Source organism: Melopsittacus undulatus, chromosome 11, assembly GCF_012275295.1.
Source record: "Melopsittacus undulatus isolate bMelUnd1 chromosome 11, bMelUnd1.mat.Z, whole genome shotgun sequence".
NCBI classification, from domain to species: Eukaryota; Metazoa; Chordata; class Aves; order Psittaciformes; family Psittaculidae; genus Melopsittacus; species Melopsittacus undulatus.
Window position 1 is genome coordinate 2129655 of NC_047537.1, and position 24529 is coordinate 2154183.

General features: G+C 52.1%; 1 protein-coding gene across 8 annotated transcripts in view; it reads left to right on the plus strand.

The window, feature by feature from the left end:
• DAB2IP (DAB2 interacting protein) overlaps positions 1 to 15910 on the plus strand; it is a 131347-nt gene extending 115437 nt beyond the window's left edge. For 6 of the 8 annotated variants that reach the window (XM_034067919.1, XM_034067920.1, XM_034067925.1 and 3 more), the window contains 5 exons: positions 1383 to 2250; positions 4864 to 5016; positions 8085 to 8287; positions 9464 to 9551; positions 10868 to 11168. In XM_034067919.1, the coding sequence (XP_033923810.1) occupies positions 1383 to 2250; positions 4864 to 5016; positions 8085 to 8287; positions 9464 to 9551; positions 10868 to 11035 (1480 nt within the window). In that variant the 3' untranslated portion in view covers positions 11036 to 11168. Of the gene's footprint in view, positions 1 to 1382; positions 2251 to 4863; positions 5017 to 8084; positions 8288 to 9463; positions 9552 to 10867 lie in introns of all 8 variants that reach the window. The other 2 variants (XM_034067921.1, XM_034067918.1) reach the window with 2 other exon arrangements.
• Positions 15911 to 24529: the final 8619 nt, after the last annotated feature.

Consider the following 24529-nt stretch of genomic DNA (forward strand, 5'->3'; position numbering starts at 1 on the left):
GAACTGGCTGTAGTTTAGCTCTGAGTCCGGACAGAGCAGTGGGCAGGAGTGCAAGGACACGGCTCCGTGCTGGGTCCCTTGAGAGCCAAAGCTGGGATGTGGTCTGGGAAATAAGAACTTGGTATTTCTGTTCTCAGCTCTTGGCATGTGGCTGCAGAAGCAACATGTTCATCCTTTGAAGACTTAAGGGCTTGTCTGCACTAACCTCAAAGTGGTCGGTGTTGCCATTAAGTTCATTGGGTCACTGGGTATGCAAGATCTGCACTGGTATGCAAGATTTGCCTTACCCATCTTTGTAAGACATAAGGGTATGTGCTGAATTCACTGAGATCCAAACCTCGACATTTCTTTACCAGTTGCAAAGCTGCAGAGGCCTGACAGAGACATTCCAGTCTACTCTGTCTAGTTTTATAATCCTGGGTGTTTTTAATGCTGAGCAGTGATTCACAGACACAGTCACCTAACGTGTGTTCTGGGCTCATTATGTAAGGAGTTCCATTCATGGGGAAGATGACTGTTGTAAACCTGTAATGTTTCTGTTTGTGGAAAATGAAATGGAGCCCACACGAACTGAAAGACTGAGCTGGGAAAATAGTTTGTAAGTGGAAACTACATCATATTTAACAGTTTAATTAGGAACGAAAGGCAGCAATGGCACTGGACTGGCTCTAATCAGAGCTTTCATCTCTAATGCTTCCCAGCATGAGGTGTAATTATTTAAATCTAGTGCTATGGAGGATGTCTGACAATATGCTTTCACCCAAATACTTGCTTACAGTGTACCATCTTTGATCAGTGTATATTCACATTAATCTACTGCAAAGCTCTTTCTTCCTATCCCCAAGAAAATCAATATTGCATGAATGTGTGTTGCAGCAGGAGGTCTGGGTGCATAACCTTCGGTTGCTGGGGTGTAGCTCTGCTGCTGGAGCTCTCTCTCTGATCCTTGAAGGTGTGGTGTGGATCAGGCTCCCGTGGTGTTCCATGCTCTCTGATTTGGCCAGTGTGCCCTCAGGAGCTGACTGCCTGGGTACAGAGCAGGGCACACGAGAGCAGCACAGGTACAGCCAGCTGGGAGCAGAAGGGTGCCTGACACATGATGATGAGTGGGGATGCATCCTGCACAGCACAGTGCTCCCCACGCATACACCCACCCTGGCTCCCTGCGTGCTCCTGCCTCCCCCCATGGGGCTGCCCAGGGCTCCCCCATCCCCCTGCACTGTCCCTGCATCCCAGGGGCTGGGTTTTGGCCCGTCCCACACAGCTGCCACGCTGGTTTCTTCTGAGTGATTTGGGTTTTTCCTGCTCCGGTGCAGCATTCACAGCTCTTCTTTTTTGTTTTGTTTTCCTCTCCTCTTCCTTACGCGCTGACTTCCCTGCAGTCTGATAGATTTCACACGGTTACCATCTCCAACCCCTGAAAACAAGGACTTGTTTTTTGTCACAAGGTCTGCTGGGGCCCAGCCCTCGCCTGCCCGAAGCTCCAGTTACTCAGAGGCCAATGAGCCCGACGTGCAGATGTCTAATGGCAGCAAGAGTTTGTCCATGGTGGACTTGCAGGACAATCGGCTCTTGGACAGTGGGGCCAACGCGCCGGGCGCGGCTGACTCCCTCAATGACAGTCAGTCATCCCTGGGGCAGTTGCAGGGCATATGGACCACACGGACTCAGCAGAACAGCATCACGGGCATGGCCACCGTGCGCCGCGTGGGCCAGACCCCGACCACGCCGAGCGGCGAGAGCGCTCCGGGCCGGCCGCAGCTCCTGGCCCCGCTGTCCTTCCAGAACCCCGTGTACCAGATGGCAGCAGGGCTGCCGCTGTCCCCGCGCGGCCTGGACTCGGGCTCCGAGTGCCACAGCTCGCTCAGCTCCCACAGCAACAGCGAGGAGCTGACAGCCAACAAACACGGCTTCACCGCGCCCGTGGCCGAGGACTTCGCGCGCCGCACCGGGGAGCTGGCCCGCAGGCAGCTCTCGCTCACCGAGAAGGGTGGGCAGCCCACGGTGCCAAGGCAGAACAGTGCGGGGCCGCAGCGCCGGATAGACCAGCCCCCACCGCCACCACCGCCGGCCACCCGCGGCCGCACGCCGCCCTCCCTGCTGAGCACCGTCCAGTACCCACGGCCCTCCAGCGGCACCATCATGTCCTCCTCGCCGGACTGGCCTGGCAGCGGAGCCCGGCTCCGGCAGCAGTCGTCATCCTCCAAGGGTGACAGCCCCGAGATGAAGCAGCGCACGATGCACAAGCAGGTGAGTGTGGGGCTGGGCGAGCTCCGGGTGATGGAGGGGTCAGGTAGGGTCACACTTGGAGAAGAGGGTGACCAAGTGGGGATTGCTGCAGTGGGAGGGGATGGAGCTGTGGTTCTGAGTGACCCCATCGGTGCCAGCCCCGTGGTGGCACTGCCTTGGAGGTACCCTGGCTCTGGCAGCCAGCTTGGCCTGAGACAGAGGATGGGGACACAGATCGGTGTGGGGCCCCTGTGCTGATGTGTGACTGCCACAGGGCAGTAGGTGGCAGAGACACGAGGGCAGTGGCAGCCGTGCCTCTGTCCTGCGCTACCATCTCGTCACTGCTTTGCCTCTCCATGCCCAGGCTCTCATCCCATGCCATAGTCAACCCCGCGCCATCTCCCAGGCTTGGACCAGGCCCTAATCTCTTGTCACTGAGAGTGTCCCTGCTGCTGCTCCTGTCCCAGCAAAGCCAGAGCACTCCTGGACATTCCTGTTTCTTTGCTCTGTGATACCCTCCTGTAAGTCCATCTGAGGAGGAGAGAGAGCAGGAAGGAAGGAGTGTGCTCCCCACCAAGTGATGCTCCTGCCACATGCTGGTCTGCACAGAAACAAACTCACTGTTCATGGTGCTAAACCAGAAAGCAGTGGGTCACTGACCCAGGCCCTCTGGTGTTCCTGGCAAGGATAAATTGGTTTCTAGGACTCATTTATTCATTCTACATCTCAGAAGTAACCCTATAGAGAATTAACCCCATAGGGCCTCTCAGTGCCTAAAACAAGAGTGCCACAAACCCAGAGGATGTGGACAACAAGAGCTCACTGCATCTCAGCCCAGGCACAGGTGTTAAGGCACCACTTCAGCAGTGTGCTATTGAACAGAGCTGGTGTAACTGCCTCTCCTTCACAGGGCAGCTGGGGAGGCCTTTGGCACTGGTGCCCATTCAAGGCTGTTGTCAGCCCCATCTGGAGCCACTCGGTGCACACGGTATCGATTCATAAGCACTGACATTAGCAAGCACGCTGCATAGCAGCATTTGTGCAGTGGGGATCAATAGTCATTAGGGACAGAGGGCACAGAGCTCTGCCTGTTCGGGAGCAGGCAGCAGTGAACTGAGGGTGACCCTCGGGAAGCCCTGGCCAAGCTGTGTGTGCAGATCCATCCTCCACCTGCCCCTCTGGTCCTCTCTGAGCTCCTCTCAAGACCTAAAGTCCTCCAAGTGCCTCTCCCTGCTTGGATATTAGCACCATCTGTGAACCATAATGAAGCTGCTTGCTCGGAGGTGTGGTATTAAGCACTGAGAACAAAGGAAACACGTTTGGTGGCCAGTTTAGAAGTCCATGAACCTCGTTCCTGGCAGCCAGAAGCTCTTCCTCTGCTACTGAAGCTCATCTGCTGAGCTGAGTTCAGACTGTCCTAGAGATCAGATGTCCTCATTCAGAGAAGGAAGAGGCAGAAGGACCCGTGCAGAACGAGCTGAGCTCTCACATCCTTTACACTGCTGAGCTGAAGCTGGGTGGCTGCTGCTCCTTGGAGGCACAGAATCTGAGCAGCCACCACAGATGCAGTGCCTGAGCTGGAGATGCAAGAGAGGTGAGGATTTACAGCAAGGGATTTCATGAGCTGAGCCTGGAACTTCTGATTTGGAACTGTGGAAGCAGAAGGCAGCACAGGGAAGCCTCCAACCCCAGTGAGGTGGTGAAGGCAGACCCACTCCTCCCAAGGACAGAACCTGCTGTTCTGCTTGCTGGTTTCCCTGCAGTCCAGAGCTTTGAATGAAGAGGAAGTCCCCAACATTCCTGACTCATTAACTTGAATTCCCTTGTCCAAGTCATCCAGATCATTTGCATTCATCCAAGAAGCTGTTTACTGTGGTTTACAGTGAGCCAGGATGGAGCAGAAATAGCTGGACATTGACTTCCTCAGCCTTGTTATGTGGTTGGAAAACATTCAGGCAATGCCATTTGCAGTCCCTGCCCAGGCTAGCACTGAACAGCAGCCGTGGCTCTAACTCAGTGACCATGGGACTGCCCCCTGAGCTGCTACATGAACACACCTAGAGATACACTACCAACATGTGGAGCATTTGGGGACCCCTTCAGCATTCTGAGCATAATCTCAGCCAAGAAGAGACATTTGTGTTCCAAAAAGGCACCGGAATGACCAGAAGCAGCATTTCAGTTTGCAGACCTGGTTTTATCTGTATGGAATCTCCACAGCAAGCAGAAAGCAGCTCAGTGGAAGAAGATGAAGAGTGAAATCTCTGCTTGTGCAGTGCCTACAGCACATCCAGCCACTCTGTTTCCCTCAGTGCCTTCTCTGGTCATGTCCTTCAGAGGTGACAGGACTGAAACCTGTTCCCTTCCAGCAGGAAGCTGCACTGCAGCCCCTTGTCCTCCGCCTGTTGTGTGGGGTGGCACAGGGAACAATCTGCCCTGTTAAAGGCTGTCTGACCTAAAACAATGTGCAGATACAGACCAGCAGCAGTTCCTCCCTGTCCGCTCCCGTAGCTCAGGTTGTTGGATGCTCTTGGAGCAGCATGGGAGAGGGCTTGGAAGCAAATTCTCTCTCCAGCTTCACGACCATTTGTGTTACAGGTTTTTCTTTTGTTATGGTTGTATGTTTCATTGTAGGCCCCTTCTCCTGTGAACCCCAATGCCCTGGACCGCACTGCCGCTTGGCTTTTGAATATGAACATGCAGTTTTTAGAAGATGAAAGCATTGACCCAGATTCCAAGCACAGGGATAAGCTCAGGAATAAGGACGAGCTCAGCCAAGCAGAAAAGGTAAAACCTGATTGGATTGAAACAAGTGTCTAAATAGAGAGAGGATTTCCTTGAATGTCTTTGATCCGAGCAGCCTGGGGACAGGGTGGGCTGTGGTCCCTGCCCAGGACAGGGTCCTTCTCTGCCCTGCTCAGCTCACAGGGCACTCCTGGGGAAGGTCTGGGAGGTTTTCACACACTCAGTGTCTGGAATTAGCCTCTGATCAAGCAAGTAAGAAAAACAGGAGCCAGGAATCAAGTGCTGGTGCTGCTCTGCAACACTCTGGAGCCAGACAGTGCCTGTTACTTCCCCCATTGCTGCTCCCATCTGCAGGGGAGGAAAGCTTAGAAAGTGAGATAAACACAGCTATAAAAGAGATGAGAGCGAGCTGCAGGCAGCCTCACAGCAGGGACATGGAACAAGAAGCAGTTTCCGTGTCAAAATGGAGCTGTGAGCAGCAGATTCTGGTCTCAGAGAGAGCACTGGGGTGTCTTCTGGTGCAGTGATGCTGCCCCAGCTCACGGCTGTGTCACACAGAGCCTGGGGTCAGTTCCAGAGTATTCAGTTGGAGCCCACAGTCCCTGTTCCAGGACAAGGCTTGGGTGGGATGAGCAGGGAAGGGACAGAGAAGGCCTGGCCAGGGGTGAAGGAGGAGGGTTAGAAAAGAGGAGTCAGGAGCTGGGAAGATCCCATCTTTGCTGGTGGCTGCTTCTGCAAGCTGCTTCCTCACAGCCTGGCACTGCCGGGACCTGGAGAAGGGCACGGTTGGCATTTGGGATGTTCCTCAATGTGCTTCTCTTCTGTCCGCCGCATGTCACTGCCCAGTGCCACAGAACTGAGGCATCCCCCCCTCGACCTCCTGCCTGCTCTTCCAGCACAGACGTGTTTCTGCTCATGTTAAATCCCTTCCTGTTCTCGTTCTGCTGTGCTGCATCACTGTGGGACTGCCACCTGCTAACTTCAGGGGTATTCCGAAGGCAGGTACCATAGGGACTGGCAGCTCCAGCTGCCCCATGGGGAACAGGGCAGAGTTTTGTGACAGCTCAGCTCATTTCTCACTGGCTTTCTGCTCCTTGGGTATGCCTGTAAATGCAGACATGCACCGATCAGGCAGCAGCTGCCCCAGGGACACTTGCAGCAGGCTGTTAGCAGGGGTAAAGAAATCTTAGCTACCACCTAAGTACAGACACCCACAGGCACAAACAGAGCGGAGGTGTTGTCAGACTGGTGCCTCACGCACTGGGTGGTTGCTGCTTTTAGTCATTGTGGGGCTTCTGAAAGAGGTTTGAGTCTGCAATGGGGATGTCAGGGACAAGCTTTGGAACCAGGCTGAGGTGAAAAGCTGAAGGAGCACACGCTAGGAATTGGGTGCTGGCCTCTTCCTGTCCCCCTGGGGTGGACATGGTGCGTGCCAGGCTGAGCACCGAGGGCATTGCATCAAACCCATCCCTGCCCCAAGCTGAGCAGGAGCACACCCCCCAGGAGCCTGCTGTCTCATTCCCATGCAGCATCTTTTGTTACTTTGCTGTCACATCAGTCACTGACATTAAAGATCACCATTAGCATAACCTCTCTCCCCATTACTGTAAGACGTGAATGGTAACGGAGAATGAGACAAGTGTTCTAGAGACAGGAGCGACTCCTTCGGTCTCTGAGGCCTCTCCGGCTATCATTTGAGCTCCTATTTTAAGGCTAGGGTAGGTATTTAATCTTTCCTGTTCAAGCAGCTCCCTTCTGTCTGACTTTAGTGCTTCTGTGTCACTGTATGGGCGTTTGTGTTCCCTCATCGCTGCAGGTTGCGTGTGCAAACTGTGTCCTCCCTGTGCCGCAGTAAAAGCTTTGCTAAAGGAGGATCAGAGATGTGTTGTGCTCAGGGCTCCTGCCCATCTGCCAGCCATGGCTCAGGTGCAGGTCAGGAAGCCCATCAGCAGCATACATTTTCAGTCCCTGGGAGTTAAAGCTCCTTTTGCTGTCAGTGGAATGACACTGGGACAGCAACATGGATTGACACGGGCTGGGACACTCCCCATGACTGGGACACAACCATGCCCATTGCTTGGGTGCTTACACAGGTGGCACTGGCCAAAGGGAACGCTGTGGTTTCAGCTGATCACTTCAGGACACATTTAAGTGCATTTCTATCAGCTCATGAATAACACCTGGAGCTCTGTAACAGACTTCATGACTCAGATGAAGTCTTTTCCCATATCTGACTCTCAAAGCAGCTTGTCCCATTAGCAGCAGCGTGTTCAGTACCCTGAGCTTGTGCCAGCTCAGGGGCTGGGTTCAGGACTAGTTCCAAAGGTAATTTTTTTAATTAAGGTCTTTGTGTTAGGCTGGGTTTTTACAGCTGAACTTTCCTTTAGCAAAGCAACTTGCAGCAACCGCTGAGCTTCTGCAGGAGCTGAACCAGCTCCACTGACTTAAAGCTCTCCATGTTTTAATTGCTTTATGTGATTCTTCTGCTGCTGATTTTAGCTTCATCTGAATGAACAGAACAACCGTGGGATCTTGGCTTCATGCAGCAGCTCTTCTCGGGTTGAATCCTGGTTTGACATCTGATTGTGTTTAACATGCTGGGCCCCATAAGGTAGTGATGTTCACTGCCCCACTCACTACAGTGCGTTGCCCTCTCCTTGATAAGGGTGGACTCTTTGTGCCAAGAGAGCAGAGCCTGGCTCCTGGCAGGGCACAGGCAGCACTGATGGCTCGTTCTTGGCTTCCAGCATGTCCAAAGCCCCCACGTTTAGCACTGTGATGAAGAGCTCCTGTGTAAAGCCAGACCCCACCAGTGCAGCTCCTCCTGCCTGTGCTCAGCGCGGTGCCGCTCCTCTAACCTGCATCCCCTGTGAGATGCCAGCCTCTGCTAACGTCCCCTTCTCTGAACCTGGCAGCGGATGCAGCCTCGCTCCTAGTGCAGTGGAGAAGACAGAAGAGGAGGTGTCTGCAAGCAGGGCTGTCCCACACGGGTTTGCAGCTAGGCCTGTGCAAGGAGAGGGGCGTGAGGGGGCGATGGGGAAACCCAAAGCCCTACAGGGTAATGTGCCACATGTGTTTTCTCCTCCTGTGTCTGTCCTTGCGTGCTGCAGTACCAGCAGGACCTGGTGGTGCTGCAGGACAAGCTGCGCATTTCCAACAAGAAGCTGGAGGAGTATGAGACTCGCTTCAAATGCCAGGAGGAGACGACGCAGAAGCTGATGCTGGAATACCAGGCCAGGCTGGAGGAGAGCGAGGAGCGGCTCCGGAGGCAGCAGGAGGATAAGGAGATCCAGATGAAGGGCATCATCAGCAGGTACAGGGACATGGGAGTGCTGGAGGTGATGGCAATGCAGGCAGCCTGGCTGGCATCAGAGCTCAGGACAGTCTGGGTTCTTTGGAGGTGCAGGCAGGTTTCCTATGTGGGTTTTCCACAATTTATCCACTTCCTGCCTGTCTGGGTTACAGCTCCAGGGGCAGTTTAAAGCCCTGACTCTGGGTTCCTTCCCACCCATCAGTGTTACCTGGGCAAGGAAACCCTGACACTTCCCTGACTCACAAAGGCAAAACTTCATGAGGGGATTGCTGGCAGCCTTCCCCAGTTCCCAGAGGGTCTGGCAGGTTTGCTCCTCTGTCCGATGAGCAACAGATGTGATGATCAAAATGTTCTTTTCCTGGTGTTTAGCTAAAGCTCTCATCACCATCCCATTACTCCTAGCTATAAATGTCTTCTGCCCAGTGGGATGTGGTGTTTACATTTGTCTGGGTCACAGCATGTTCAGTGCAGCCTTCACCTGAGCCAAACCAACCTAGTGCTAGTAATGAACTAGTGCTAGTAAATGGGTCAGCCCTCACCATTCTGTACCAGTTAAGCTTTGGGACAGTGCTGTAGAGAGCTCTAGAGAAGAGCCTGAAAAAAGACTGGCTCTAAACTATTGGTTGGTGTGTAAAAGGTAAGTGCCAATGACTCTTGTTCAGTGCTTCTGTTCTGCTCAAATGCACAACTGCAGCTCATAGAATCATGGAGTGGTTTGGGTTGGAAAGGACCTTAAGGTCACCCAGTTCCAAGCCCTGCCATGGGCCAGGGCACCTTCAACTACTCCAGGTTTCTTCAAGCCCTGGCCAACCTGGCCTTGAAAACTGCAGGGATGGAGCTTTCAAAGCTTCCTTGGAAAACCTGTTCTAGAGCCTCACCACTCACAGGGAAGAATTTCTTCATTATATCCAAAGTGAATCTCCTGTTTAAGGCTGAACCCATTGCCCCTCATCCTATCACTACAATCCCTGATGAAGAGTCCCTCTCTGAGTTCCCATCTCTCCCTTTGTGCTTCAGACACTTACATCACCCCTTTACTTCCTTAGTGTCAGGGCCTGAATGGGGACATGATTTGTATCATTCACTCTGGGTGGCTGATTCAGGTGTGTATGAGGCTAAGACCTGGGCTTAGCAGAGCCCGACACGTGTAATGCTCACTCTTGTCTGTTTGACCAGGCTGATGTCAGTTGAGGAGGAGTTAAAGAAGGACCATGCAGAAATGCAGGCTGCTGTGGACTCCAAGCAGAAGATTATCGATGCACAGGTGGGTCCCCACTGACAGGGGCTGCAGCACTTTGCAGGGTGTCTCTGCCCTGCAGCAGGGCCTGCTCAGGCCTGGTGAGACTGCACCACAGAGCCAGGGTCAGCAGTTACTGGTTTATTGTCACAGCATTCACATTCATACAGTGGTTTCCAACCGCAGAGCTTGGGAGGTGACATGGAGGATGTGGCACTTTGTGGAAGGATCATGGCCACAGTTCAGTTTGTGGCAGGATCATGTCCTTTGGGCTGTGGTTTGGAGGATTGGGAAGCTCAGTTATTGCTATGGATTACACTGGCAGAGAGCATCAGATGATGGGTTCGAACAACAGGCTTGGAAAAGAGAACCTGAAAATACACTCTGATTTGTTTAGGCATCCTCCCAGCAGGCAGGTCTTCCTCCATGTTGGGGCTAGGTGATAATATAGTCTAGGCTTACTCTTAACAACCCTATTCATCACTTGGTGCGTCACTGCTGGTGACTAATTCACCATACAGCTAATTAAAAAGGGGCTGAGGCAGTGGTAACTTTGGTACAAGAATCACTGTTTTTGTGTAGGGTGTTCACAGCCAGCAGATCCTCCTGTTCCCTGGAGCCTGGCACATACAGGTGGTCTGTAAGGTGGGAGCCATGCAAACAGCACCTCTTGACCTGCTGTTCTGCCTCCTGCCACACTGTGTTACATGTGAGGCTCTTACCATGGGCCCTGCACATCCTGCATGGGTCTCTTTTTATCATCTAAGGCTGTACAAGAGTGTTGGACATGTTCATACATGAGGGACCTTCAAAGTTACTCAGAAACACAACTTTTGAGTCAGTTCTGGTCCCTTTTGTTAGTGGCAGACAGAGGAGGATGACACCAGCAAAGAACCAGGCTGCAACACAGCAGCTCTTGCTCCCATCCTTACGATACTGCCATGGGTAGGAGTTGCCATCAAAGCCATCCTGGGACAGCACAAGTCATTTAAACTATTAATTTATGGTAACAAAGTCAATTAAACACTGAAGGAATAACTGTCTTGGGAGAGCTTGAGTTTAGCAAAGGGATCTTACCACCTTTTATCAGCTGCACTTACAGTTCCTGCATAACAGGAATTAAACTGTGCTACCTCAGGATGCTGACAGGAATTCAGCTCACATTGCACAGGCAAAGCCCAGTTGTGTCCCTTCTAAAGCAGGGGACTTCCAGAACCGCTCTGCAGCACTTAAATACCCCTAAAAACCTCAGGATGCCACAGAGAAAGGTCCTGGTCCAAGAGGCATCACAGAGGGATGTGTCTCTGTGCCTTCCCACTGACCCTCTGCCCCTCTGCTTGCAGGAGAAACGCATTGCTTCCCTGGATGCTGCCAACGCACGGTTAATGAGTGCCCTTACTCAGCTCAAAGAGAGGTACAGCATGCAGACACGTAATGGGATCTCCCCCACAAACCCAACTAAATTGCAGATTACAGAGAATGGCGAATTCAGAAACAGCAGTAATTGTTAACCCGCGGAGGGAGCCGCAGGAGGAGGCCACAGAGACCGTGCAGCAGCAGGCGTGAGCTCCAGAGAACGGCTGCTCCCCCTGAGGACCCCGCTCCTTACTGCGGACGGCGCTTGACTGAGCCTCTGTGGGAGATGCTAATGCCAGCACATTGAGGGGACGGAAAGATCGAGTGTGAGATGAGTGGCATAAGGAAATAACATATATTTGAGCATTGCTGTCACTGTTGGATTTCAATCAGTGTTTAATGGTTAAACAAAAGTTACCTTTTTTCCTTCTAAACTGCCCAAAGGATACACCTCACCCCTCCCAGCAAGGACTAACGTCCTTGTCATTGCAGTAAGCGACACAAAGGGAGCTGGGCAGAGCCTGCAGCAGGCAGGGGCCCAGTAAAGTCCAGTTAAAGGGTGCTGCTGGATGTAGCTGTACGAGGGATGCAGCACCCGCTCCTCCTGTGACTCCCCTGGATCACAGCCCTCTCCCAAAGCAAGCCCCGAGCCCAGCCCAGCCTCCTTATGTGGCTTTTGTGAGGCCACTGGCTGCCCACAGGGGCCTGGCAGGAGGATTAGTGCTGCATTAACTCCAGCAGAGAGGGAGCACAGTCCAGATGAGGGCAGGGCACAGGCTGGGTGCTGGAGCAGCCAAAGGGGTGCTGCAGGGCAGCGAGAGGGGCATTGCCGGGGGTCCCTGGGCAGCCCAGGGGAGCAGAGCAAGCCCAGGGCTCTGGCATGCAAGTGGAGGGAGGAGCTGGCACCTGAACAGCGACCTGATGCCTCTCTACAGCTTCTGCTCGCACAAGTAATGGGGAAGAGCCTGTGTAAGCCATAGCCCCGGGGCGCTGCCGTCCTGCCCTGCCCATCACTTCCAGCCACAGAATAAAGAAATGCTGCCTGAGCTTGGTCCCGAGCTGTGAATGAGGAGCAGGGGCTGGATTTCCTGTGCCCGGTGCGGTAGAGGGGGAGCGAGGGGCTATGTGCACTCACAGCTTCTTGTGTGCAGAGGGGTCGTTTGGGGGTGTGATGCTCTGTGCAGAGATTGTTACTGTTTCTGGGGAGAAAAACAGACAAAGAAGAAAAAAAAAAGCCCTGAAGACCCATGAAGATCGGTAATTGTATTTCTTTTCTTTCACAGTATGCATTAGAAAAAAAAAGATCCCATTTTCTGGAATACTGTCCTCTTTAAATTGGGAATGAGCACTGCATGGAAATTAACCGGCTCGAAGAATGTAAAACATGGTCATAAGGGAGTAACCACCAAGAACAGCAGCCACCAGCGAAAGGCCCCTTGTCAGGAGCACTGTGCAGGCATAAGCCAGGATTAGACTTTCCCAGCTGCTGAGACGCAGATCCCGGCACATTCCCGTTGTGCTCAGCGGAGGGGTCACCTCCTTAACGGGGGATCGCGCCGCCACGGTGTGTTTGTTGGGTTGTGGTTGTTCTAAGGTAGCACTTCATGACTCCCACTCTCAGAGCAGGTCACTCGTAACCAAGAGCCCCAGGGCTCTCTCTGAGATACGGATGACAGTGTACAGTGTACAGGACCTCTGCCTGTTCCTCCCACTAAGGTTTATTACACTGCTCAACGCCTCTCCTAGCTCCTCCTGCCATGTGTAAATGTACAAAGGGACTAGGATGCTCACTGAGCTCTGCACAGCTCAGGTACCGTCTCCAGCCTCACCCCACCTAGGCTGCCTGAGCAGGACACTTTGCCAGTAAGCTCTGCATTGCCATGCTGCCCCACAGGCTCATTCACAGCATTCACCACATGCAGTTGTTTTCACAGCTAAAGATGATGCCTTTTGTTCCCAAACGCTTTTCTGTTCCCGGGAAGCCCTGGGCCGAGCTGGGTACGGTTTGGTCCATGGAGGCGAGGACGCGGTGCACTGAGGTCTGTGCACACCACCAGCCCTGCAGTGTGGTGCGGGCACAGCAGACCCCAGCTGGAGCTCAGAGCACAGGAATAAGTGTTTATGACAGAGACAAGCACAGCTGGCTTGGAAGAACAACACCAAACTGACAAGGTTCCAACTGGAGAAAGACCCAGGCAGGTTAGGAGCACACAGGGTACTGTGAACCCTCGGGTACGTACACTTACATCTGCCATTGCCTCAAATACATGGTAACAACCCTGCAAAAAACGCGACTGTTTTAAGCCACTGTTGCCCTGAGATGTGTGTTTAGAGCTGATGGGGTCTGAGATCCAAATATTTGTGTTGCAGAGATGGGAATTTGCCAAGAGAGAAAGAACATGAGGAATGGAAACGAGCAGGGCCTGGGACGGGTGGTGCGGTCCCATTCAGACACGGATGCGATGCTGGGATGCAGTCAGTGGGATAAAGAAACACCCACAAAACAATTGTTTAGTCCTGGAGCTCAGCACCCCACAATTCAGGCTCCTCAAGCCCAAGGCAAGGCCCTGCTCCCCCTGCCCCATCTGTCACAAGCTCCTGGTTATCTGGGATGTACCAGGCACTGCACACACATTGTTCTGCTGAACCAGCAGGAACACTGAAATCCTGCCCCAAAGAGTCATTAGAACCTTAGAAGTTCCAGTGCCAGCACCTCTGGAGCTGCAGCTCAGGCTCCTGAGCCGGTATGAAAAGAAATCCCACAGGACATAGGCTCCTGGCAGTAGATCCCTTCCATTCCTCCCCATTCCCTCCCATCTCCTTCCCTGCAACTATCAACAACTAGACCTAACCGTGACCCTCTCGTGAGCAGGTTCTGGGGTAGGTTTGCAGCTCCAGGCTCAGTTCTGTCACTTCACTTTGTGTTTCTGTTATTTATGGACTGTACATGGATGGGGGGGGTGTGCACACGAGCACAGCAATACCAGAGGCAAGCCCAAGTGGTGTTTGCAGCTCTGGAGCAAAGCTCCATCCCAAATGTTTCCTGAGCGGCTCCAGTTCCTTTCTCGTTCTTGTGCTTCCTCCAGTAAGAGGCTGTTCTGGTGCAACCGCATCCGAGTGTAAATGAGACACAATCACACTCGGGTTTTTATCTTAATACAAGTCTTAATAGTTTGGGGTCAATGTTCTCCGTGTTGACTGTACCGTATCTATCTCACTAACAGGTGTACATAGTAACCGCTGGTGCTGCTTGTTCGGGCAGGATTTGGCTGTATCTCACTGCTGTTTTGGAGAGGGGGGACTCAAGCTTCCAAATCTGGATCCACACCCCCAGGTTTATGATTTCAGCCTCCTCCCCTTGGGGATCTGAGGGAAGGGGCAGGGAGAGAAGCCAGGGATCCAGATTTGGGGCTGGCCCACCCCAAGGATTCTGTTGTACGAGTTTTGATTTGGGGTTTTGTTAAACTGTAGTGAATGCTTGTCAAAAATGAGCAAAGTTTCATGTGAAGGGGATGAAATGGACTGACCAGTATCCCAAGGTCTCTGCAGACGCAAGTGTCATCGTTGTGGACAGGGATTATGGCTTCAGTGCCAAAAGATCGGAAGGATCCAAGTTCTTCCCCATGCCAACTAATACTACATTGTAGTCACCAGCCCCTTTTGCACCAGTTTAAGCAAACCCTGCTGCCATCCAAAGAGTCCTGCATCACTGCACTGTCATTTGAGTCTGACTGGGTTTGTTTCCTGCTTCTGCAGTTGTAAAGCACTGATTGCACTGTGAGAACAAGCTGAATCCTTGGGGCTGGGAGCCAGCCCCATAGGCTGCTGCAGGGTGCAGAACACTGGTCCTGCTACTACAGATATTCCTAAAGGGCAAAGGGACTTGCTGGCCCTAAGCAAGGCATCACAGGCTCTCCTAGGAAAGCAGCTGGCACATAATCAATCATTCCCAAAGCTCAGAGTGCTCTCAGCTTTTCCCTGTTACTGATACCCATACCCAGATGCAATAGGAAACACACTGAGGTCTGCTCTGTGATGAACAAGGAGAGAACTCTTCATCACCAGAGGTGATGTGTTCATCCAGAACAGCCACAGTGTATTCCATGGGTCTGACCTGCAAGGGGCTCATTGCAGCCTGTGACCCCCAGGAGATGCTGTCCCCAGCAGTGTCCAGCCTGGTCACTGCTCTGTCCATAGCACACAGCTGTGCCTGGAGGAAGAGAGGCAGAAAGCCCAAAGGGAACAACTGTCCCTGGGCTGAGCTCCCCCAGTATCCCCCTTCCCAGCCCAGGCGCTGTTGGGATCAGTGCTCACAGCAATCCCAGCCTGACCCACTCAGACCTCATGGCCACCACAAGATCCCTTCAGTAGCCATGGGAAGGGGCATCTCCATCTCCAAGCAGGTCTTTGGCTGCTGAGCCTGAGGCTTGGCCTTGTGGCCCCTGCCCTGCACAGGTACCTGCTGCTGCCTTCTCTTCCCATGGGGAATGTGACACATGGAGAGGGAGCAGAGAGCAGCACATCAGCACACAGCTCCTGGGCTTTACAAACCAAATCCAACCTCGAGGGCATTGCACAACATCCAGACCAACCATGCTTGGGAAGAGGTGTCACAGTCAAGCACTGACTTCCACAGATACCCAAGCTGTGACACTGCTGTAAATGCCATGTGGTTCTACATCAGCTACCAGTACCCCAGAGTGCAGCCTCCATGCTCACATATTCCTTTATCATACATCACTGTGTCTTAAGATATACCTCTCTCTGTATATCTGCTTAGGCTGATACTCGTTCCTGATAAGCAGTCACTATGTTTTATATCCTCTTATAAAGAAAAACAAACCTTCTTTTGTAAGTATGTTTAAAAACCAAGCAAAGTGGAAGTGTTTGCTGAACCTCCTTCAGCTCCTTTTAAACTATGTAATAATGTACAGAGAAAGTTGTTGGTGTTCAAAGCAATGATGTGGCCGTGCAATTTATGTACATTTGCAATTAGAAATATTAAAGATTTATTTAGATATTTTACACAAGTGCTCCAGCCCCTCTGCTCAAGTCATTTCTCAGAGCATCCTGGTACACACTGGCCACATGCACACAAGGATTTCTTCCCTGTCTCTCCAGACAGATCCCCCTTGTCCCAGGTTGAATCCTGGCACCAGCCCATCCCAGGAATACCCTTCTCCAGCCCATTCCCACTGCCTGGACACACACTGACCTACCAAGCTGCCCCAATGGCAGTGCTGGGGCTGAACCAGGCTGCAGCCAACAGGCAGATCCACTGCTGCCTGCACCCTGCCTGCACCCACCTCTGCCTCCTGCCCACCCTTCTGCCCTCTGCAACAGCAGGAAACTTGGAGGAGTCATTAAACCCTGGGCAGCATCAGCACCTCTGCCTCATCAACACCACCATAATGAGCTCCGGGCTGGCTGCAGCATCCTGGCTCGGGATGAGAGCACCCATGGCTATTGCTGTGGCAAGCAGCAGCTCTGTGGTGGTGGCTCCAGCCCCAGGCTGGGCACTGGGGTCTGCTGGTGTCCAGCCCCATGAGGAGCCAGACCATAGAGTGCCCATGCCCAGGGTGCAAGCAGCCTCTGCTGCACTCACACTGCTCCTTGCACCTCCTCAAGGTCCCTGGGCAGCTGCAATTCCCAGTGTCCAGGTGGCAGAACTGCTGCTGCCCTTCCCACCATGGCTGCAAGAGCCCTGAGCATCCTCCACGCTCCCTGGTGTTCCCAACCGGGCTGGGAAGCTCCTGAGCCTCCAGGTTTAACCTGGTTGATTTTGAAGGTTGGGAGAGAGAAACAGCTCAGGAAGCAAAGAAATCCAACACTGAGGGCATCCAGAAGCTGCTGCGAGGAGGGGTAAGTCAAGAACACCTTCACTTGTACAACACATCTTTAGCTGGGGCTTTAGCAGCATGAAAGAGCCTGTTTCAGTGGGAGAGCGGCAGGGATGTGCAGGGATGAGGCTCAGCACAGACAGCAGCAGCTGGTTTCTGCTGCTCCCATAACCATCTCCCATCCTTGCTCCTCTCAAGCATCTTTCACTCTCATCTTCCCAAGCCCTTCACACGCACTCAGCCCCCACCCTCCCCAGCAATGTGAACGTCAGCAGCCTTATTCTTCCAACCGGGGACATGCAGAGCACAACTTTCCCAAGGAGCCAACCTCCCTCCCTCCCTGTTCCTCATGCACCATCCCACGCACCAGAGCCAAGGCTCCAGAGCAAACATCCTCTGGAGAAGCAATTCAAACCAGTAAACAACTCCCCAAAGCCTGAGCCCTGGAGATGGGAGAGGAGCTGCTCCCGGCCAGAGGAGTCAATGCTGACAGGAGAGCAGAAAGGAAGGGGCTGGAAGAACAAGAGTCATTAGTGGAAGCTCCTTGTTTGTGCTAATTAGATCATTATCTGGGAGCTGCTATTGATGTTGCTATTTCAGCTCCTGCTGCTGTTCACAACTTTATTTTATCCACCTCCATTGACTGCCCACACTCTTCCTCATCCCACAGAATGGACCGGCAGTGCTGAGCCCACAGCCAGGCTGGGATGGACATGGTCGGATGCTCCAGCCTGGGCCCACTGCAGCAAGGACCAGCCTAGGACCATGTGGGCACCACAGTGAAGAGAACACACACACACCAAGTGTCCCAGCAAGAAACTCCCCTTGTTTTTAACCTTCCAGTGCTCACCTGCACAGCCAAAGGACCTGCACCCCTCCTATGGGTCAGTGTGTGGGATCAGGCTCCCGGCCAGCGCTGTATCCCTGCAGCGAGGGCAGCACAGGGCTGGGAACACAGGCTGCTGAGCAGGAGCCAGCTCCCAGACATGACCCTGGAACAGAGACCAAGAGCAGATGAAAGTCACTGGGGCAGCAGGAGGCAGCAGGAGGGCAGCAGGAGCAGGCTGCACACTGTGCTCATTGACCAGGCCAGGCCACCTCTGCCTGTCAGAGGATGAAAGCTGCTCACAGATCTGTTCTGAGACACACTCCCTTCATGTCTCCTGGTTTGTCATTACCTGCCCTGTGCTATTATTGATCCTAGAGAGACATCAGATTGGGTTATGCAGTTATTAGAAAAGGGGGTGAGGGGAAGAGAGAGGAGGACTTGGGGACCTGCAGGATTCCAGCCGCTTCCCCCCGGCAGCAAGCACAGCTCCTCCACACATAAATGATACTGATGCAGGCTCCTTACATTGTCAGATTTCCCACTGGTGTACGAGTGATAACTGAATAACCACAACCAGCTCATTCCTGTGCCAAGGAATGAAACCTGAATAACAGAACTCCCAAGTGCATCGATTTATGACAGTCACTGTTCTGCCTCCTGCAAGCCACAGCCCTCCCCTCACCACCCCAGGGAGGAGAGCAGCCTGCTTGGTTTGCCCAGAGAAGCTGTGGCTGCCCCATCCCTGGCAGTGCTCAAGGCCAGGTTGGACACAGGGGCTTGGAGCAGCTGCTCCAGTGGAAGGGATCCCTAGGTTGGAGCTGGAGGAGCTTTAAGGTCCCTTCAATTGAAACCATTCCATGATTCTGTGATTACATCCAGGCCTTCTTGCTGCCTGTTAGCGCATCTGACCCTGACCTGCAGAAGGGCTGTTACACTTCCACTGATGAGGCGTAGAAAGAGGAGAGAAAATTGCATCACATCACCATAATCGGCTTTTGATTTTGTCCTTTACAGCAATTTCATAGCAGCTCTACCCTACACCTGCAGCAAATTGCCAAAAATCAGCAATGACACGAGTGAACCTGCTTCTGCCATCAGAAATCATCATCCCCATAGAGCCAGGCATGGCGGAGGGCAGGGAATGGCATGTGGCCCGTGGCACATCGCATCATTCCTAGGGAATTCCTTACCCTCCGGATGTACCACACACTGCCCAGCACCCAGAGATGATGACAGCAGGCACACAGAGCACTGAGCCCTCCTGCACCTCTTCTATGTGCAGCCAGGAGCAGCCAGTCCCACTTACCAACCTTTGCTTTGTATGGGGCAGTGGTGAGGAATGGGAACACTGGGAAAAGCTGGCACAGGGCTCAAGGCCAGGCTACCTTCAGCTCCTCACCTTCCTGCAGAGCCTGACAGCATTCCCTTGCTAAGCCCTGCTTGAAACACCGACTGCTGCACCAAGAACACCGCGTTCACATAAATCACCTCAAACTTAAGAGGTGCCATTAGCTATTAGCAAACACTCCAGGCCTGTGGGTGAAGGTAATTCAATGTGATATGCTTGGGCATGCAAGGTAATAGGTTTCGGCTGAATACCATGTGATACAATCTCCTCAATGGGAGGTTAAATGAGGCTGAGACAGAGACCAGATGGATTTATCTGGGTAGTGCTGCTGAGGTTTGTTTTCCTGGTGTGCTTAAGGTGAAGTGAAGGTAGGGAAGGCAGAAATAATAAGAGACAAAAGCAGGAGTGTGGCTGTGTGAGGCTGGGGCAGGGTTGGCAGAGGCTCAGGACCTTGTGCTGCTGGAACACACTAAGCGAGGAGGAGGATGCTCACAAGGCACTGCTGATTTAAACACACATTTAAACTGACCTTGACCAACTCCTCCAGTTTCTGTTCCAAGCAGGACATGCTTGGTATGGAATATCCTGTGTTGGCTGTCCTGCTCTGCTCCCTCCCTGCTTCCTGTGCATCTCCCCATTGGCACAACATGGGAAACTAGAAGTCCTTGACTCATTGTACACACTGCTCAGCAACAACTAAGATACGGGTGTCCTATCAGTGTTATTCACACTACATCAAAAACCACACAGCACTGTACCAGCTACCAGGAAAAATTAACTCTATCCCAGCCAAACCAGGACAACTCCATGTGCCTGTGCACAGAATGAACCCACTGCTCCAGCAAGGACCAACAGAAAATCAGGCTCCCAATGGGAAAGTTACAACAAGAAGAAATCTCAGTAGTGGGCTGAAGATGGAGATACAGCCAGAGCAGACAAGTGCACAACAAACACCTCTCTCCTCTGCGCAGACCTGAGTCCTTCTGTGACACACATCCCCCAGTAACATGAAAGGCAGAAACCATCTGAGGCCCTGAACAAGCTCATTTCTCCTTCGCAGACAGCTGAGATTCGCAGCCTCATACCCATGCTAGCCTCAGGATGCTTTTCTCCCTGGGGATGCATGAGATGGTTGATGCCATCCCCCTTCCCTGCCCACATCTACCATCACTTTCAAGATGTGAGTGGGGAGCATGCATGGAGCTGCAGCAGCTGATGGTAACAGCAAAGACCAAACTGTGCTGCTGCTGTCCAGGCACATCCAGCTCCCACCCCTGCCAGCAGCATCCTGATCCCCCCAGCACCATCCTTCACAGCAGGGGTGGAAAAGAACCAGATCCTTCTGCACACTGCTCTGGCCCCTGCACACTCAGACCTTGCAACCAGAGGCCAACAAGCCCACACCACAGGACAGGAACCAGACCCCCTCCCAGAGCCAAGGAGTGGAGCTGGGGCTCAAGGTCCCTGCTGCACTAGAAATGGTTTAAGAGCTGCTCTGGCCTTTGACCAGCACTACCTAGAACACAGCAGCGGACACAGACACAGCCCAGGCCTCGAGATCACATCTTTTCTTGCTAGAATCATCTCCTTACAGGCAACTCTTCCTGCTATCATACACATCTGGAACAGCACACTGACAGGAAAGGGATAGGAGCAAAAGAAGCCTCTGAGAGTGACAGGTCCCTCCCCAAGCAGTGTAAATACACCTGAGCATCCAGATCACTACAGTCAGTGAGAAACAATGGGAACAGAAAAGAGCTCTACTGGAAGCCGCAGTGAAGCACTGCTGAGTGTCTCAGCTGTGCTATTCTATCTGCCTTGCTCCTGTTGGGGTATCCTCCATCTCTGCACACCCACTCTCTGCTGCTCACTCAACTGACTCAGAAGACAAGAGCGTTCTCACACCTCCTCCCCAAACTACGCACCAGGAGAAAAGGGAAATAAACATCTCTCCCACACAAAAACAAGTTTAAAAGCAGAGGTGGGCAACAAAGCTGGTAATGGAGCAGCAGAGCTGACAGACACAGACACAGACACCGGTGGTGACAGCACTCACAGCTCTGGGGACAGGTTTCTCATTACCTGTTTGCTGCACTTGCAGGCAGAGGCACATCAGCAGTCCTGCCAGACAGCACCTCCAAAGGGAGGGGACAGCCACATAAACAGAGACATTCCTAAGAGGATAAAGCTGGTTAATGCCCATTTGCTGCACAGGATCCTGGCCTCACCAGCTCACCTGCAGCAGGCTCATGTGCTGGCAGAAAGGCTGGTGTGAGGTGCAGGATGAGCACGAGGCTTGCTCCTGACAGCAGGCTGACAAGACAGGCCATGGGGAAACTGCTGCAGGGATGGCAGCCATGGGGCTGCATATAAAGCATGGCCAGAAACACAGAGAAATACCTATTGCTAAACACTTTCAAAAGGCAACCCTTGATACCATTGCTTGAATTGCTGCCTTCACTATTGAGACATTTTTACGGCCATAATACAAAGGTCCCTGTGCACCGAGCTGTTTGGCACAGACATCAGAACAACCACAACAACTGGATGCTGTCAGGTTCTCCCACCTCCTAAAGGCTGCAGATAACAGCATCAGGTAGTGCAAACTTGGTGCTGACTTCCAGCCCTGCTCTGCAGCCACACACAGCACAAGATTCCTGGGTACACAGCCTGCTACAGAGGAGGGGGAGCACAGCACGAGCAGCAGAGATGGGTACAGAACAGGCTGAACCATGGACTGGGGAGCTGGGATGCTGCAGGGAGATCCTGGTTCTTCAGACAAAACTTCCCTGCAAAGCAACTCTCCCTCAAACAGCAACATCAATGAGAACCACAGAGTTCAATGATCTAACTTGATAACACCAAAAACCCCAGGATCAGGAGAGGGAAGGTGAAGGAGCTCAGATCTCCCATCCATCGTGACAATAAGGGAGGGAAAACTAAGAAGATAAAAGGGAAAAGCAAAGGTAAAACTGCAAAGTTTAAAGCTGCAAGAACAAGAGTTTCAAGTCAAACAAATGAAGTGAAGCTCTTTGATCAGAACAGAGGGCAATGGGCGAGCAGAGGGAAGGAGAAGAAAAGAAAGATCACTCTTCTAAAGATCTGTTTGTGTTCCACTAAAGCTCAGGGGCTCTTCCAGCTTACTGTGATCCGAGGAGCCCTGCTGCTCCCCTGCCTCTGCTCCCACCCAGCTGAGACCCACACTCTTCATCTCCACATCTACCTCATCTCAGCATCATCCATCCAGGGCTTGGTACTGATGCACTTCTTAACAATACTTATTAATTGTACTGCACTTGGGTCCATTTAATAGTCATTGAATGATATTAGTAAAGCCCATGGTAAGCACAGCCCCAACTCCCAGCACTTGTGAGGACCTTGGAAAAGGGAGGATCCCCCTGCCCAGTCTACCATACACAGCTCCCTGCTTTGGGAGGCTTTGATCCACCCCCTGTGGATGGTGGAGATCAGAAACAGAAGAAAGTACAACTCACACCAGATGTGCCCATTACTTCAACCTCATCTCCTCATTTCAAGCTGCACAGCAGCACCTCAGCATGCTCATCAGGCACTAACAGCATAGAGCCCAGGCAGGACCCACAACCCAATTCCTCCTCTTTGACAATGAGCCACAGCAATTGTTATGAAAAGGAACCTCTTTACTCAGGGCTCTACAACATCCCTTCCCTCGTGCATGGGGATTCTCCAAGGAAGCCCATGGGGCTCTATCTGGCAGGGCTGGACCTGAGTTGCAATTTATTGCTCCTTTGATTGCATGTTTCTGCTCTGTGAAGCAGAAGTGGGGCTGAGAGGCTGGAGGGCCAGCACCCACCTGAGAACACCACAGACATCAGTCCTCCAGCCAGACTCGGCAAAGCCTGACGCATGGCAACACCTCAGAGAGACGGTGCGGGACAGGTTCACCTTCAAAAAGGAAACACTGCAACAGGAACAGTTGTACAGCAACACAGGGAGCTGAACTAATGGATTTAGGCAAGTTGACCATACCAGTTTATTAGGCAAGCTGAGAAGCAAAACTGTGGGATCAGGAGGAAATACAGCAAAGCACAACCAAAAGAAAACAAATCAGAGGGAATGGGGTAACATTCAACAGCAGGTTGCCACTGTCCATCAGAGAGAGATGTGAATGAGGTCAGACACAGTGGGGGCTAGAAACAAGCAGCTGTGATGGTGACTACGAAAATAATTCATGCCATAGTAAACAAGTGCAGAGCTGAGGCACCAGTTAGGGCCCAACTGGCAGCTACTCCTGCAGCAGCTCTTCCTACAGCTCTAGCACAGCCCTCAAGGGCTCCCACACCCAGCACTGCACAAGCAATGCCCTAAATCACCACACAAGTTCCAGCCCCTTCCAAATTGGGCACCCAGAGAATGAGGATTTGCACCTACCCTGTCCAGTGACCTGCAGGAGACTCAGCCAGGAGGAGAACTAAATCCTTCTTCATCATGAGGAGTTCCCAAGCAGGCTTTGACCTCCCAGACTGATGCAACCAGAGGGGCAAAGCAAGAAAATGAGGATCACCTACAGAGCATAGGGGTGGGAGCTGCAGCTGAGAGGACCAATGCAGAAGCAGGTGGACTTCGGTCTCCCACCTGAGTGTAATTTGTGCAGTTAGCTGAGGCCCTCCCTTTCCAGCTGTGTTTTAAATGAAAAGAAAGCAGCTACAAGTATGTGGCAAGTGATCTGCTTGTGCAGATTAAATATTCCCAAGATACACAGCTGTATTAGGGAGAATTGGGCAGAGGGCAGTTAAGTGTCAAGAGCCCAGTCTAGCTGAGGCAGAAGATACATTTCAGCTGTTTTAGCCTACAACAACCTTATGCAGAGAAAGAAAAACCAAACAAGGAATCACCGAGTGAGTCTGAGCACATTTAGGCTGGATAGAAACCTGCAGGGAAGGGGGATGTCTGGACTGAAATTCTGGACTCACTTGCCTCAAATCTTCCTTAGATGAGAAAGTGTTTTACTCTGAATTATACCCACAGGAATACCAGGTCCAGTGTGTCTGATAACGAGAAAGATTGCATAGGTGTGCATTGTCCATATCATATGTCATGAATAGCATAGTGAGTGTTGTTGTATCCTCTGCAAAGAATATATAGAAAAGTACTATTAAAAAACAACACCTACTACCTTCCATGTATTGTTTCTTTAGCTATAAAGGTACCTCACAACTAATAGATTATAGTGTATTAGCCTTCCTGTTCTGAATAAAGTGTCTCTGGTCATTTTTCTGATGGGTGTGTGCAGACTGGTGACTTAAAGGCTATGTGAAGTTACTTTGGATGTTAGATCATATTCAGAGGAAACTGCATTAGATGGAAGAGAAATGTGACTTTGTCATGAAGTCTCTAAAGTACACTCCTGTTTTATCTCCCCCCTCCCCTGAGAATAATATGGCATTCAGTTTTCCAATTATGTAAGTACATGAACACTGGATTACTAGAGACAGATAAATGAATATTTTGACTGCTCTACAAGGGACCCTTCATATTTGAAGGGGGAGATAAACAGGGCAAACAGCAGGCAGCCTGTGTATGCAGCTGGCTGTAAAAATCTGTTAGATCCAGAGAATATACAGATCTCCAAAACAGAGAGAGATCTTATTGG